The 15,534-nt window shown below is 47.1% G+C and overlaps 1 protein-coding gene across 2 annotated transcripts in view; it reads left to right on the top strand.

Moving 5' to 3' along the window:
* LOC137622242 (E3 ubiquitin-protein ligase NRDP1-like) overlaps positions 1 to 15,534 on the top strand; it is a 63,180-nt gene that overhangs the window by 16,907 nt on the left and 30,739 nt on the right. For both annotated transcript variants that reach the window (XM_068352746.1, XM_068352747.1), the window contains exon 3: positions 6,065 to 6,207. In XM_068352746.1, the coding sequence (XP_068208847.1) occupies positions 6,065 to 6,207 (143 nt within the window). The remainder of the gene's footprint in view (positions 1 to 6,064; positions 6,208 to 15,534) is intronic.

The raw sequence follows: 15,534 nt of genomic DNA on the forward strand, positions 1-15,534 counted from the left end.
ATGAGGTTGAGGTTCCTCAAGCTACCTCCATGCGTGAGCTGCCGCGTTGGGAGTTGCCAGATACCAGCGCTGTGCAGCAACCTCCACTTTCTTTGAGGCAGGAGCCTCTTACCACGCAGCCTCCATCCTCGAGGTAGCAACCTCTTGAGGTACGACAACCTCTACCATCCTTGAGGCAGCCACCTCAACTCTCGCAGCAGCCACCTCCACTTTCCTCGAGGCGAGAACCTCAACTCTCGAGGCAAGCACCTCAAGAACCTCAACTCGTGAGACAAGAGCCTCTCTCTGCGCAGCCACCTCAACCCTTGAAGCAAGCGCAACTCTTGAGGCAGGAACCTCATGCTATGAGTCAGCCACCTCAACGCATGCATCTGCCACTTTCTCCTCAGCTTGAGCCTCTTCCCATTCAACTTGAACCGCAGTCTATGCAGCATGAGCCTCATGCTTTACTACAGTCGCCTCTCACCACGCTTGCTCCTCAGACCTCCGCAGAACCTCCTTCATCCCAGCCTCAGGACTTTGTCATTACCAGCCCTCATCCTCTTCAACAGAGACTTGAGGATGAATCCGCAAGTGCGCATGCACCCGCTCTTCAGGATTCAGCCATTCAGCAGACCGCTTTAACTTTACCTCTCGCTTCTCAACCCTCAGGTGATGAGGTTTCTGAGGATGAAGCTGCTCACCTGGATGATCCTTCATCTGACGTGGAGGAACCCAAGTCATTGCCACCCTCCATCGACTTTCGCAAGGTTCTGGCTCTGTTCAGAGAACTTTACCCGGATCACTTTGTGTCTGCTACCCCTCGCTCTCCTCCATCCGAGTTCTCTCTAGGCATGCAACCTGTTAAGTCTGCCTACACTAAGCTCGTCTTCGCTAGATCTTCAAAGAGAGCTTTGAGAATGTTAGGGGATTGGTTGCAGTCCAAGCAGCAACTGGGAAAGACGTCTTTTATGTTTCCACCTCCTAAGCTGACGTCTAAGGCGGGCGTCTGGTATGCCACAGGAGAGGAACCAGGCTTGGGGGTCCCTGCCTCTGCCCAGGCTGACTTCTCAAGTTTGGTTGACTCTCCACGAAGGTCAGCTATGAGACGCTCTAAGGTCTGCTGGACCTTTTCTGACCTGGACCACTTCTTGAAGGGAGTCTTTCGCGCCTTTGAAATTTTTAATTTTCTCGATTGGTGCCTGGGGGCCTTGAGCAAGAAGACTGCCCCATCTGACAAAGACTCGGCCATGTTGATCATGTCCTGTATGGACAAAGCAATTCGCGATGGTTCCGGCGAACTTGCCTCTATGTTTGTATCGGGAGTCCTCAAGAAAAGGGAACAGCTTTGCTCCTTCCTTTCCACTGGTATCACCTCTTGCCAAAGGTCGCAGTTACTTTTTGCTCCTCTTTCTAAGTTCCTGTTTCCTGAGGATCTTATCAAGGAATTGTCTGCGGCTCTCATTCAGAAGGACACGCATGATCTTGTGGCCTCTTCAGCACGGAAGGCTAAGATTGCTCCTTCAGTTCCTAGAACTTACCGCACCCCAGTGGCTGATACTCCTGCTACTAGATTTATTCAGCCCTTTCGTGGCAGAGCCCCCAGCCGAGGAGGTACCCGTCCAGACGGTCACAGGGGCAGGTCCAAGAAAGGTATCAAGTCTTCGAAAGGCAAACACTGACTCTCCTCCTCTCCAGACAGCTGTAGGAGCCAGACTCAAGATCTTCTGGCAAGCTTGGGAAAGAAGAGGTGCAGACGCCCAGTCTGTCAAGTGGCTAAGGGAGGGTTACAAGATACCATTCTGCCGCAATCCCCCTCTGACCACTTCTCCCATCAACCTCTCTCCCAACTACAAGGAAAAGGACAAGAGGCTAGCGTTACATCAAGAGGTGTCGCTTCTGTTACAGAAGGAGGCAGTGGTGATAGTCCGGGATCATCAATCCCCGGGCTTCTACAACCGTCTCTTTCTGGTGGCCAAGAAGACAGGAGGTTGGAGACCGGTGCTGGACGTCAGTGCGCTCAATGCTTATGTCACCAAGCAGACGTTCACTATGGAGACGACGAAGTCGGTCCTAGCAGCGGTCAGGCAGGAGGACTGGATGGTCTCGCTGGATCTGAAAGACGCTTACTTTCACGTCCCCATTCATCCAGACTCCCAACCTTTTCTGAGATTCGTTTTTGGAAAGGTTGTGTACCAATTCCAAGCCCTGTGTTTTGGCCTAAGCACGGCACCTATGGTGTTCACGCGACTGATGAGGAATCTTGCGAAATTCCTCCACTTGGCGGACATCAGAGCCTCCCTTTATTTAGACGACTGGCTGTTAAGAGCCCCCACAAGTCGTCGCTGTCTGGAGAGTCTCAATTGGACTTTGGACTTGACCAAGGAACTGGGTCTTTTGGTCAACTTAGAAAAGTCCCAGCTTATTCCTTCCCAAATCATCGTTTACCTTGGAATGGAGATTCGGAGTCAAGCTTTTCGGGCTTTTCCGTCGGCCCCAAGAATCAACCAAGCCCTAGAGTGCATTCTGAGCATGCTGAAGAGGAACAGATGCTCGGTGAGACAGTGGATGAGTCTAACAGGGACCCTGTCATCGTTAGCCCTGTTCACCGAGTTAGGGAGACTCCACCTCCGCCCCCTTCAATTCCATCTAGCAGCTCACTGGGACAAGGATTTGACGCTCGAAGCGGTCTCTATTCCTGTTACCAAAGAGATGAAGACTACTCTCATGTGGTGGAAGAGCAACATCCTTCTCAAGGAGGGTCTCTCGTTAGCTGTTCAGACCCCCAATCTTCATCTCTATTCGGACGCATCAGACTCGGGCTGGGGCGCGACCTTGGACGGACAGGAATGCTCGGGGACATGGAACAAGGAACAGGAAACGCTTCACATCAATTGCAAGGAGTTGTTGGCAGTACATCTGGCCTTAATGAACTTCAAGTCCCTCCTGCTAAACAAGGTGGTGGAGGTGAACTCCGACAACACCACAGCCTTGGCATACATCTCCAAGCAGGGAGGGACTCATTCGAAGAAGCTATACGAGATCGCAAGGGACCTCCTCATTTGGTCAAAAAGTCTAAACCTCAAGCTGGTAACAAGATTCATTCAGGGCAATATGAATGTCTCGGCAGATCGCCTCAGCAGGAAGGGTCAGGTCATCCCCACAGAATGGACCCTTCACAAGGACGTGTGCAACAAACTTTGGACCTTGTGGGGTCAGCCAACGATAGATCTGTTCGCCACCTCCATGACCAAGAGGCTCCCATTGTACTGTTCCCCAATTCCAGACCCGGCAGCAGTTCACGTGGATGCTTTTCTGCTGGATTGGTCCCATCTCGATCTTTATGCATTCCCGCCGTTCAAGATCATCAACAGAGTTATCCAGAAGTTCGTCTCCCACGAAGGGACACGGCTGACGTTGGTTGCTCCCCTTTGGCCTGCAAGAGAATGGTTCACAGAGGTACTGCAATGGCTGGTCGACGTTCCCAGGACTCTCCCTCTAAGAGTGGACCTTCTACGTCAACCTCACGTAAAGAAGGTACACCCAAGCCTCCACGCTCTTCGTCTGACTGCCTTCAGACTATCGAAAGACTCTCTAGAGCTAGAGGCTTTTCGAAGGAGGCAGCCAGAGCGATTGCCAGAGCAAGGAGGATTTCCACTCGTAGAGTCTATCAATCCAAGTGGGAAGTCTTCCGAAGCTGGTGCAGAGCCAATGCAGTTTCCTCTACCAATACCTCTGTAACCCAAGTTGCTGACTTCCTGTTACATCTTAGGAATGTTAGATCTCTTTCGGCTCCTACGATCAAAGGGTACAGAAGTATGTTGGCATCAGTTTTCCGCCACAGAGGCTTGGATCTTTCTTCCAACAAGGATCTACAGGACATCCTTAAGTCTTTCGAGACCTCTAAAGAACGTCGCTTGTCCACTCCAGGCTGGAATCTAGACGTAGTCTTAAGGTTCCTGATGTCTCCTAGATTTGAACCTCTCCAGTCAGCCTCTTTCAAAGACCTTACTCTCAAAACTCTTTTCCTCGTCTGCCTTGCAACAGCCAAAAGAGTTAGTGAGGTTCACGCCTTCAGCAGGAACATAGGATTCACATCCGAAACAGCAACATGTTCCTTACAGCTCGGGTTTTTGGCAAAAAATGAACTTCCTTCACGTCCTTGGCCTAGATCGTTCGAAATTCCTAGCCTTTCCAACATGGTGGGTAACGAGCTAGAGAGAGTTCTTTGCCCTGTCAGAGCTCTAAAGTATTATCTTAAAAGGTCAAAACCTATACGAGGACAATCAGAAGCCTTATGGTGTGCCATCAAGAAACCTTCGATGCCTATGTCCAAAAACGCAGTTTCGTATTACATAAGGCTTCTGATTAGAGAAGCTCATTCTCACATGAAGGATGAAGACCTTGCTTTGCTGAAGGTAAGGACCCACGAAGTGAGAGCTGTAGCTACTTCGATGGCCTTCAAACAGAACCGTTCTCTGCAGAGTATTATGGATGCAACCTATTGGAGGAGCAAGTCAGTGTTTGCATCATTTTATCTCAAAGATGTCCAGTCTCTTTACGAGAACTGCTACACCCTGGGACCATTCGTAGCAGCGAGTGCAGTAGTAGGTGAGGGCTCAGCCACTACATTCCCTTAATCCCATAACCTTTTTTAACCTTTCTCTTGAATGCTTTTATTGTTGTTTTTGGGTTGTTACGGTAGGCTAAGAAGCCTTCCGCATCCTAGTTGATTTGGCGGGTGGTCAATTCGTTCTTGAGAAGCGCCTAGGTTAGAGGTTGTGTAGAGGTCCTTTAGTATGGGTTGCAGCCCTTGATACTTCAGCACCTTAGAGTTGTTCAGCCTCCTAAGAGGAACGCTGCGCTCAGTAAGGAAGACGAACTTATTAAAGGCAGAGTAATGGTTCAAGTCGACTTCCTTACCAGGTACTTATAATTTCATTGTTATTTTGAATAACTGATAATATGAAATACGGGATACTTAGCTTCTTGATATACATGTACACTGGTTTTCACCCACCTCCCTGGGTGTGAATCAGCTACATGATTATCGGGTAAGATTAATATTGAAAAATGTTATTTTCATTAGTAAAATAAATTTTTGAATATACTTACCCGATAATCATGATTTAATTGACCCACCCTTCCTCCCCATAGAGAACCAGTGGACCGAGGAAAAATTGAGGTGGTGTCAACAAGAAGTACTGCAGTACCTGGCCACAGGTGGCGCTGGTGAGTACACCCCCCTCTTGTATAGCGATCGCTGGCGTATCCCTTCCGTAGAATTCTGTCGGGCAACGGAGTTGACAGCTACATGATTATCGGGTAAGTATATTCAAAAATTTATTTTACTAATGAAAATAACATTTTCCCTTTACTTTTGCAAACACAAACAAGCCACTTTGTTGGGTACGAAAGGTTTTCTGCACCATCCCACCAACTTTTGTCTGCCCAACATTTTTCAGTTTACTTCCTATCCTGTGTCTCCCCGTACAGTATGTAAAGTAATTGTTGAGATTATGTACTGTATTAGAAACATGATTTTTCAAAAGGTTTTTATAGTTTACCTACAGAAGAAATTCACTCCAGTACTTACAGTACTTTATATTTTGCATTTTCAAGTTCTCTAAAGTATTTGTGGTAATTTGTGCTATCTAAAATGCTGTAAGCAACCTTTCCCTTTACCTTTCTTTGTTTCTTGAATTTAACCCTTTTACCCCCAAAGGACATACTGGTACGTTTTACAAAACCTATCCGTTTACCCCCATGGACGTACCCGTACGTCCTTGCAAAAAAATGCTATAAAATTTTTTTTTTCATATTTTTGATAATTTTTTGAAAAAATTCAGGCATTTTCCAAGAGAATGAGACCAACCTGACCTCTCTATGACAAAAATTAAGGCTGTTAGAGCAATTTAAAAAAAAATATACTGCAAAATGTGCTGGGAAAAAAATAACCCCTTGGGGGTTAGGGTTGGAAATTTCCAAAGAGCCTGGGGGTAAAAGGGTTAACATCCTTTTGTATGCAGACGATACATTTTTCATGATGGCTTTTCATGTTATGTACATTTTACATTCGTTTCAGGCTCCATCTTGTGAACATGCTTTCTGCAGTGGCTGTATCAACGAGTGGTTATCCAGGCAACAGACATGTCCTGTCGACCGTCAAACTATCACGTCCTCGCAGCTCAAGTCTGTGCCTCGCATACTGCGTAGTTTACTGTCAAAGTAATTAAAACTCTTTTTTCCTTATTGTTCCAAGAAATGATACTATATGATGTCAATTAGTATTAGTAAATGCAAGCTTTAAATATTGTTCAAGATGATGATAGAATTATATTTTAAGGTAGAATTATGGCATGAGTAAATTATTCAATTTATGATGCTTTGAAGAATTTTTAGATGTTTGACTACAGAATCTGATTAATTTAGGCAACATTACTATTTTTTTAATTTCTTTAGGTTTTATATGAACTTTTTTTCCTACTCAGATGCAAATCATTCTTCTTTGCTGTAGGAGAAGAGTAACAGAAATGCTGGAACTTGGTCGTTAAAGCTTTTAGTAAAGTGTAAACACTTGGCAGGTAATTAACCCGTCAGCAGTAGGGTGGCTACCACCTCCGCTGTAGCTCACTGTAACCTCAATTGGATCTGAGCCACCAGAGAGTACACCTTGTCCTCTCTCCTGGCTCAGTTGGATTTCAGCCATCAGAGAGTACACCTTGTCCTCTCTCCTGGCTCAGTTGGATTTCAGCCATCAGAGAGTACACCTTGTCCTCTCTCCTGGCTCAGTTGGATTTCAGCCATCAGAGAGTACACCTTGTTCTCTCTCCTGGCTCAGTTGGATTTCAGCCATCAGAGAGTACACCTTATCCTCTCTCCTGGAAACTTTGGCAGTGTTTGTTTTGAAAATTCTCTTCGAAAATTTCTTTAAACATTTTCTTTGTCTTTCCAGCCTCGAGTGTGTGTTTGTGTGACTACTTATCTTCAGACATGCCCTGGAGTGCCATTTAAGGTCTGCAACACCTTTATAAATAGTGTTGAGGTGAATCTTCACGGGCTGTACTAGTCGTGCCAAGTACATGTGCATACTGAGACATTGCCGTGTAGTGAATGTAGGGAGTGGCCATCTCCCCAGTGGGTGTTGTTTGGCAGAAGGATTAAGAAGGCGTAAAGGGATTTTCACCTTTGAGGTCTTCCTTGAAGTCTAAGAATTCCCAGCCTCCCTTTTCTTCCCTCAGAACTCTCCCTTCAGACTTCCCTAGCGACCACTTCCAGAGGGCATTCAGTTAAGAATGGTAGTCAGTTAATGCCGGGACAGCCCCAGGGTCAGTTAGACCCTGTCGTTCCCTCCTAGTAGAACGTTGGCGCCCCCTTCCCTGTGTGGTTTCCCTTCTTCTCTTTTCTATCAGAGATATGATGCCCTGCTGTTGTTGTAGCCTTGCTTGGGCATCCCATTGGCCTTTCCTGCTGTAGGATCCTGTTCATAGGAAATTCCCTGACGTAGCTGCTCTTCATCCTTTGTTGGTCTTCCTCTGTGGAACCTCGGGGCTCTAAGGAGTCCTCCCGCCAAGCTGTTCCTTGGCTTCAGTGTGATCTCTCCTCTGTGGAGGGAGATTGTAGACTAACCTCCTGCTTTGCCTGATGCTGTACCACTGCTTCCTGGACCTTCTCAGTTAACATTCTGCTTCTAGACTGTCGCCTTTGAGACCTTCTGAACAAAGAGCTTCTGTTGGGGGTTTACACAAAAAGCACTCTATTTCTCTAGGAGTCCTACAAGGGCTTCTAAGGGAACTGAGTCATGCTCTCGTCACGCTCCTGCTTCGCCATCACCTCGTCTGAGGTATACCACACATCCTTCACCTTCAACATTAGTTTTTCAATATTAATCTTACCCGATAATCATGTAGCTGTCAACTCTGTTGCCGACAGAAATCTACGGTCGGGATACGCCAGCGATCGCTATACAGGTGGGGGTGAACACAACAGCGCCATCTCTGGTCAGGTACTCCAGTACTTCTTGTCAACACCACCTCAATTTTTCCTCTGTCGTGCCTCCGGCTAGACCTACATGGATACGCTGTTGATTCTGGAGTTATTGCTCACGATTTGGTGATGTATTTGCTCTAGAGTTTAGCCTTCGCTATTCAGGAAGCTTTATCATTAGCTTAGCAAGTTTTTGGAATTAATTTGATTTAATTTTTGATTTAATTTTGGTGACGAAGAGAGTATGAACTCTCTTTCACTTTTAATGGCCGACCCTTCCCTTAGACGGAAGTGTTGGTGTCGAAAAGAGTATAGACTCTCTTTCTTAATTTTGCTTAACAAAAGTTATAGATTTATTTTATATCTCTCCGCCTTTTATAGGCCTCTTCGATTAACTTCCTTTTATTATAAACTTATTAAAATTAATTTTTATATTTGTTTATATTCGACCTTTCCTAATAGTAGGCGGTCTTTTCTTGGAACCGAAGTTAATTAACATTGAGCCCGTCATTTCGTTTTTACCTGTTTACATATTATGCTATTTTAATGTTTTTGAAAGAATTTCTTTGATAGTCTCGTACTGTTTTCAAAGTTGAACTAACGTTTTGTTTTGTCTCTGCAGTTGTTGACGTTCAGAACGTTCAACTTGCGCTCTATCGTTACGATAGAGAGAGAGTATTCACGGTGTCACGTTGCAGTAAGAGTAAACCGATTCTAGCGTTTTGTTCATTCTTTCTTAGCTTAAATGGTTTTAATTCTAATAAAGGAACTTTTTATTTGGGAAATCTTTCAGTTTTTTTTTCCTTTAACAATAATATGTTTTAACGATATATTTAATTGGGCTCATCTCTCAGGTTCTAAGTCAAGAGAGAGAGAGAGAGAGATAGAGACGGAGGGAGAGAGAGGAGGATAAACGTTTCGTTCAAGCGGGTAACGTTGTTATCGTTTTTGCTCTTCTCCCTAGTCTCTTTAGGGGAAGAAGGTAAATGTTTCTAGAGTTTTATTCTTGTTCCCAGGCTTTATGCGGTGAGAGATTTTAAACGTAGTTTATTTGATCTAGTGTTTAGTCTCTTTTCCAGCCACTGAATTATTTATCTTTCATTATGTTTTTCTGTTACATTGTAATACTGTTTTCGCAATTACTAACTTTTAATGAAGGATAGAATTGCGTGTTTCAGGTACAAACCACTTAAAGTTTCGAGTTCAGTGAAATAAGTGCAAACAGAAAATCAAAAGTGATAAAGTGATAAGCGCAAAGTGTTACAGTGTTGCGTTCGAGGGTTCGTCTGTTCGTGCCAGTTGTTCGCCTAGTCTGGGACCTCTTACAAGCTCCCAAGCCCAGGGGAGAAGTAACGTCGAAGGACTTATGGGTTCATCAGGCCTTGATCGACGAACAGACGTTTCCCTCCGTGGTTTCGGGTGTAACCAACTCACGTAGCCGACGTGATCACCCCACCCACACAAAGACGAGAGAGCCCATTTATTCCTCGTCTGCGGAAGAGGTTTCTCGCAGAAACCATGGACCAAATCTTGCAGCTTTTAAGTGCAAGTCGGTCCCTTCCGCGCAAGTCCAACTCCTAGGTGGAGCCATTAGCACTGGGTCAGTTCGGACTTGCTGCAGTACGACAACTGCACACCTCCCAGAGAGGCAAGGTGGTACCGCAACAGGCAGTAACTCCGTCTGTTGCCGCACCAGCTGTTTTAGACCCTCAATCTCAACGGACAGTAGCTCCGTTTGTTGTTGTCTTTCTTAGACTCTAGTGGTCTATGCTGCAGACAATGCAGTCTCAGCTTGCGGTGTTGATGCAGGAGTTTCAGGCAGAGAAGGTTAGCACACCTCCTCCTGCGAGCGCTCCTCCACCTCTGCACAGTCCACCCTGCCAGACGTATGATGTTGAGGCTCCTCCTGCCTCCATGCGTGAGCTGCCGCATTGGGAGTTGCCAGGTACCAGCGCTATGCAGCAACCTCCACTTTCCTTGAGGCAGGAGCCTCTTGCTATGCGGCAACCTCCTCAACCCTTGAGGCAGGAGCCTCATGCTTTGCAGCAACCTCCTCTTCCCTTGAGGCAGGAGCCTCATGCGTTGCGGCAACCTCCTCCATCCTTGAGGCAGCAGCCTCATGCGTTGCAGCAACCTCCACCATCCTTGAGGCAGCAGCCTCAGGCTATGCGGCAACCGCCTCAACTCTTGAGGCAAGAGCCTCAACTCTTGAGGCAAGAACCTCAACTCTTGAGGCAAGAGCCTCAACTCTTGAGGCAAGAGCCTCAACTCTTGAGGCAAGAACCTCAACTCTTGAGGCAAGAGCCTCAACTCTTGAGGCAAGAGCCTCTCTCTGCGCAGCTACCTCCTCAACCCTTGAGGCAGACGCAACTCTTGAGGCAGGAACCTCATGCTATGCGGCAACCTCCTCTAACCATGAGGCAGGAGCCTCATGCTATGAGGAGCCTCATGCTATGCGGCATCCTCCTCAAACCATGAGGCAGGAGCCTCATGCTATGCGGCATCCTCCTCAACCCATGAGGCAGGGACCTCATGCTATGAGGAGCCTCATGCTATGCGGCATCCTCCTCAACCCATGAGGCAGGAGCCTCATGCTATGCGGCAACCTCCTCTACCCATGAGGCAGGAGCCTCATGCTATGCGGCATCCTCCTCAACCCATGAGGCAGGAGCCTCATGCTATGCGGCATCCTCCTCAACCCATGAGGCAGGAGTCTCATGCTATGAGGAGCCTCATGCTATGCGGCATCCTCCTCAAACCATGAGGCAGGAGCCTCATGCTATGCGGCAACCGCCTCAACCCATGAGGCAGGAGCCTCATACTATGCGGCATCCTCCTCAACGCATGCGGCATGAGCCTCATCCCTTGCAGCATGAGCCTCATACCATGCAGCATGAGCCTCATCCCATGCAGCATGAGCCTCATCCCATGCAGCATAAGCCGCACGCCATGCAACATGCTCTGCTTACCTTACAGCATGCTCTACATACAGCATGCTCTGCATACAGCATGCTCTGCATACCTTACCGCATGCTCCTCAGTCACACATCTTTGGTTGTTGCCAACTCACTAGACTGTCAAGCAGTTTCATAACGTTGCCTTCTAGTCTGCTGCTTTTGCACCAGTGAAACCCTCACTGAGAGAACTTAGCTTTTCTCGGATATGGTTCCTGTAGATGAGAAAGTGCTATTCTCCCTCCTTCTGATATTCCCTTGAGGACTCTGTCATTTGGAGAGGAGCCTTTAGCTGCTTAGCCTCCTATGGACTTTTATTTAAGCATAACATGCTTCCAGGGAGGGTAATGGTTCCACTTCAGTCGCTAACCCCGTCTGTTACCACACCTGCTCCCATAGACCTTGAGCTTTGTTGCAAGACATGCAGTCCAAGCTTAGTCCTTGTTAGAGGATTTTTTTTTTGTTTACGGAGTCAGTGTGTCACTGGGAAGACGTTCAACAACCAGCAGAAGTGACTTGTTGTGACGCAGTGCGGCAACCTCAGCAACCCGATAAGGAGTTGTCTGTACGACCCAGACAGTCTAGACAGCTTCGGGTTGTCGCTGTACTTCCTCGCTTCCCCATGGTTGACAGTTCACAGACTGTGCAGCAGTACCATGATCTTGTGTCCGGCTCCGTCAGACGACTAGCTTTTAAGAGCTCCCACAAGTCGTCGCTGTCTGGAGATTCTCAGATGGACTATGGATCTGACCAAGGAACTGGGCCTCCTGGTCAATTTTGAGGAGTCCCAGCTCGTCCCATCCCAGACCATTGTCTACCTGGGTATGGATCTTCAGAGTCGAGCTTTTCGGGCTTTTCCGTCGGCCCCAAGGATCTACTAAGCCCTAGAATGCATCCAGAGCATGCTGAGAAGGAACCGATGCTCAGTCAGGTAGTGGATGAGTCTAACAGGGACACTTTCATCGCTGGCCCTGTTCATCGAGTTAGGGAGACTCCACCTCCTCCCCCTTCAGTATCATCTAGCGGCTCACTGGATAAAGGACATGACGCTAGAGACGGTCTCAGTTCCTGTTTCCGAAGAGAGGAGGTCTACTCTCACGTGGTGAAAGAACAGCTTTCTTCTCAAGGAAGTCTACCTTTGGCTGTTCAGTAACCCGAACGCCGTCTCTTCTCTGACGCATCAGACACGGGCTGGGGTGCGACTTTGGACGGACAGGAATGCTCGGGAACATGGAATCAGGAGCTAAGGACACTTCACATCTATTGCAAGGAGCTGTTGGCGGTTCATCTGGCCTTGATAAACTTCAAGTCCCTCCAGCTTTACAAGGTGGTGGAGGTGGACTCTGACAACACCACAGCCTTGGCTTACATCTCCAAGCAGGGAGGGACTCATTCGTGGAAGTTGTTCTAGATCGCAAGGGACCTCCTCATCTGGTCAAAAGATCGAAAGCTCACGCTGGTAACGAGGTTCATTCAGGGCGATATGAATGTCATGGCAGATCGCCTTAGCCGGAAGGGTCAGGTCATCCCCACAGAGTGGACCCTTCACAAGAATGTTTGCAGCAGACTTTGGGCCCTGTGGGGTCAGCCAACCATAGATCTGTTCGCTACCTCGATAACCTAGAGGCTCCCGTTGTATTGTTCTCCGATTCCAGACCCAGCAGCAGTTCACGTGGATGCTTTTCTGCTGGATTGGTCCCATCTCGACCTGTATGCATTCCCGCCGTTCAAGATTGTCAACAGGGTACTTCAGAAGTTCGCCTCTCGCAAAGGGACACAGCTGACGTTGGTTGGCTCCGCTCTGGCCCGCGAGAGAATGGTTCATAGAGGTACTGCAATGGCTGGTCGACATTCCCAGGACTCTTCCTCTAGGAGTGGACCTTCTACGTCTACCTCACGTAAAGAAGGTACACCCAAACCTCCACGCTCTTCGTCTGACTGCCTTCAGACTTTCGAAAGACTCTCAAGGGCTAGGGGCTTTTCGAAGGAGGCAGCCAGAGCGATTGCCAGAGCAAGGAGGACATCCACTCTCAGAGTCTATCAGTCTAAAGGGGAAGTCTTCCGAAGCTGGTGCAGAGCCAATGCAGTTTCCTCTACCAATACCTCTGTAACCCAAGTTGCTGACTTCCTGTTACATCTAAGGAACGTAAGATCCCTTTCAGCTCCTACGATTAAGGGTTACAGAAGTATGTTGGCAGCGGTTTTCCGCCACACAGGCTTGGATCTTTCCACCAACAAAGATCTACAGGACCTCCTTAGGTCTTTTGAGACCTCAAAGGAACGTCGGTTGTCCACTCCAGGCTGGAATCTAGACGTGGTCCTAAGGTTCCTTATGTCATCAAGATTTGAACCTCTCCAATCAGCCTCTTTTAAGGACCTCACATTAAAAACTCTTTTCCTCGTGTGCTTGACAACAGCTAAAAGAGTAAGTGAGATCCACGCCTTCAGCAGGAACATAGTTTTCACATCTGAAACGGCTACATGTTCCTTGCAGCTCGGTTTTTTGCTAAACGAGCTTCCTTCACGTCCTTGGCCTAAGTCGTTCGAGATCCCAAGCCTGTCCAACTTGGTGGGGGACGAACTGGAGAGAGTACTTTGCCCAGTTAGAGCTCATAGGTACTATCTAAAAAGGTCATAACCTTTACGAGGACAATCAGAAGCCTTATGGTGTGATATCAAGAAGCCTTCTCTTCCAAGGTCTAAGAACTCAGTTTCTTACCTATTCAGGCTCCTGATTAGGGAAGCACATTCTCATCTGAAGCAAGAAGACCTTGCTTTGCTGAAGGTAAGGACACATGAAGTGAGAGCTGTGGCTACTTCAGTGGCCTTCAAACAGAACCGTTCTCTGCAGAGTGTTATGGATGCAACCTATTGGAGAAGCAAGTCAGTGTTCGCATCATTCTATCTCAAAGATGTCCAGTCTCTTTACGAGAACTGCTACACCCTGGGACCATTCGTAGCAACGAATGCAGTAGTAGGCGGGGGCTCAGCCACTACATTCCCATAATCCCATAACCCTTTTAACCTTTCTCTTGAATACTTTTTATGGGTTGTACGGTCGGCTAAGAAGCCTTCCACATCCTTGTTGATTTGGCGGGTGGTCAATTCTTTCTTGAGAAGCGCCGAGGTTAAAGGTTGTGATGAGGTCCTTTAGTATGGGTTGCAGCCCTTTATACTTCAGCACCTAAGAGTCGTTCAGCATCCTAAGAGGACCGCTACGCTCAGTAAGGAAGACGTACTTAATAAAGGCAGAGTAATGGTTCAAGTCGTCTTCCTTACCAGGTACTTATTTATTTTATGTTATTTTTGAATAACTAATAAAATGAAATACGGGATACTTAGCTTCTTTGTTAACATGTATGCTGGTCTCCACCCACCACCCTGGGTGTGAATCAGCTACATGATTATCGGGTAAGATTAATATTGAAAAATGTTATTTTCATTAGTAAAATAAATTTTTGAATATACTTACCCGATAATCATGATTTAATTGACCCACCCTTCCTGCCCATAGAGAACCAGTGGACCGAGGAAAAAATTGAGGTGGTGTTGACAAGAAGTACGGGAGTACCTGACCACAGATGGCGCTGTTGTGTTCACCCCCACCTGTATAGCGATCGCTGGCGTATCCCGACCGTAGATTTCTGTCGGCAACAGAGTTGACAGCTACATGATTATCGGGTAAGTATATTCAAAAATTTATTTTACTAATGAAAATAACATTTTGCCTCGCAGGTCACGCGGGCATTCCAGATCGTCTTGTCGGAAGGATGTCAATTCTTCCCGTCGGCGTGCTTACAGACACTCCTTATCTGCTTCTAGCTGTCGATTGCTCTTGCTCTCCAGGCAATCGTCTTGTCGGAAGGATGTCAATTCTTCCCGTCTGCATGCTTACAGACTCTCCTTATCTGCTTCTAGCCATCGATTGCTCTTGCTCTCCAGGCAGTCTTCCCCTTCACGCTCCAGGCGATCTTCTCCAATTCGCTCCAGACATTCCTCTCCGAGGCGCTCCAGGAGATCCTCTTCCTTGCACTCTAACCACACTTCGCCGTTACGCTTCAGGCGATTTTCACATTTGCGTTCTAGTCGCGATTGACCTTATCACTCCAGATGCTTTTTGCCCTTGCATTGGCTGTCCAATGTCTTGAGTTTTAAATTACTGTGGATTTCTCTCCAAATGGGAGAAATTCCATTGGGTAAACCCTTTGTGGACTCTTATTGGTACTTATTAGATTTGCAAATATTATGATCATAATTTAGGAGAGACTGATGAACACAAGCTTGGAAGCTTTTCCCTTACTTATCTACTTACTAAAGTGTGAATATAGCATGAGGTCAGTTCAATGTGTGGCCGATCTTCCAAAGCCGTTAGTCTGATAATTTGCTGTCAGACTGGTAGCACTGCACTCACGAAAATTCCAGAATTTGCCACGTCTGTAATAGACTTCATGCTGCGCGTGCACTATAATGGAACCCGACACTTTTTGTTTATATTTGTTGCCTTCAGAGAATCCATTGACATCCTTTTGGACGAAGGAGTCCAAAAACAGATCAATAAGAGTTTAAGATTTAAAGGCCATTCATGAATGGCAGAGGCAAGGAAAAGTGCCATTAT

The sequence above is a fragment of the Palaemon carinicauda genome, chromosome 29, assembly GCF_036898095.1.
Source record: "Palaemon carinicauda isolate YSFRI2023 chromosome 29, ASM3689809v2, whole genome shotgun sequence".
Taxonomy (NCBI): domain Eukaryota; kingdom Metazoa; phylum Arthropoda; class Malacostraca; order Decapoda; family Palaemonidae; genus Palaemon; species Palaemon carinicauda.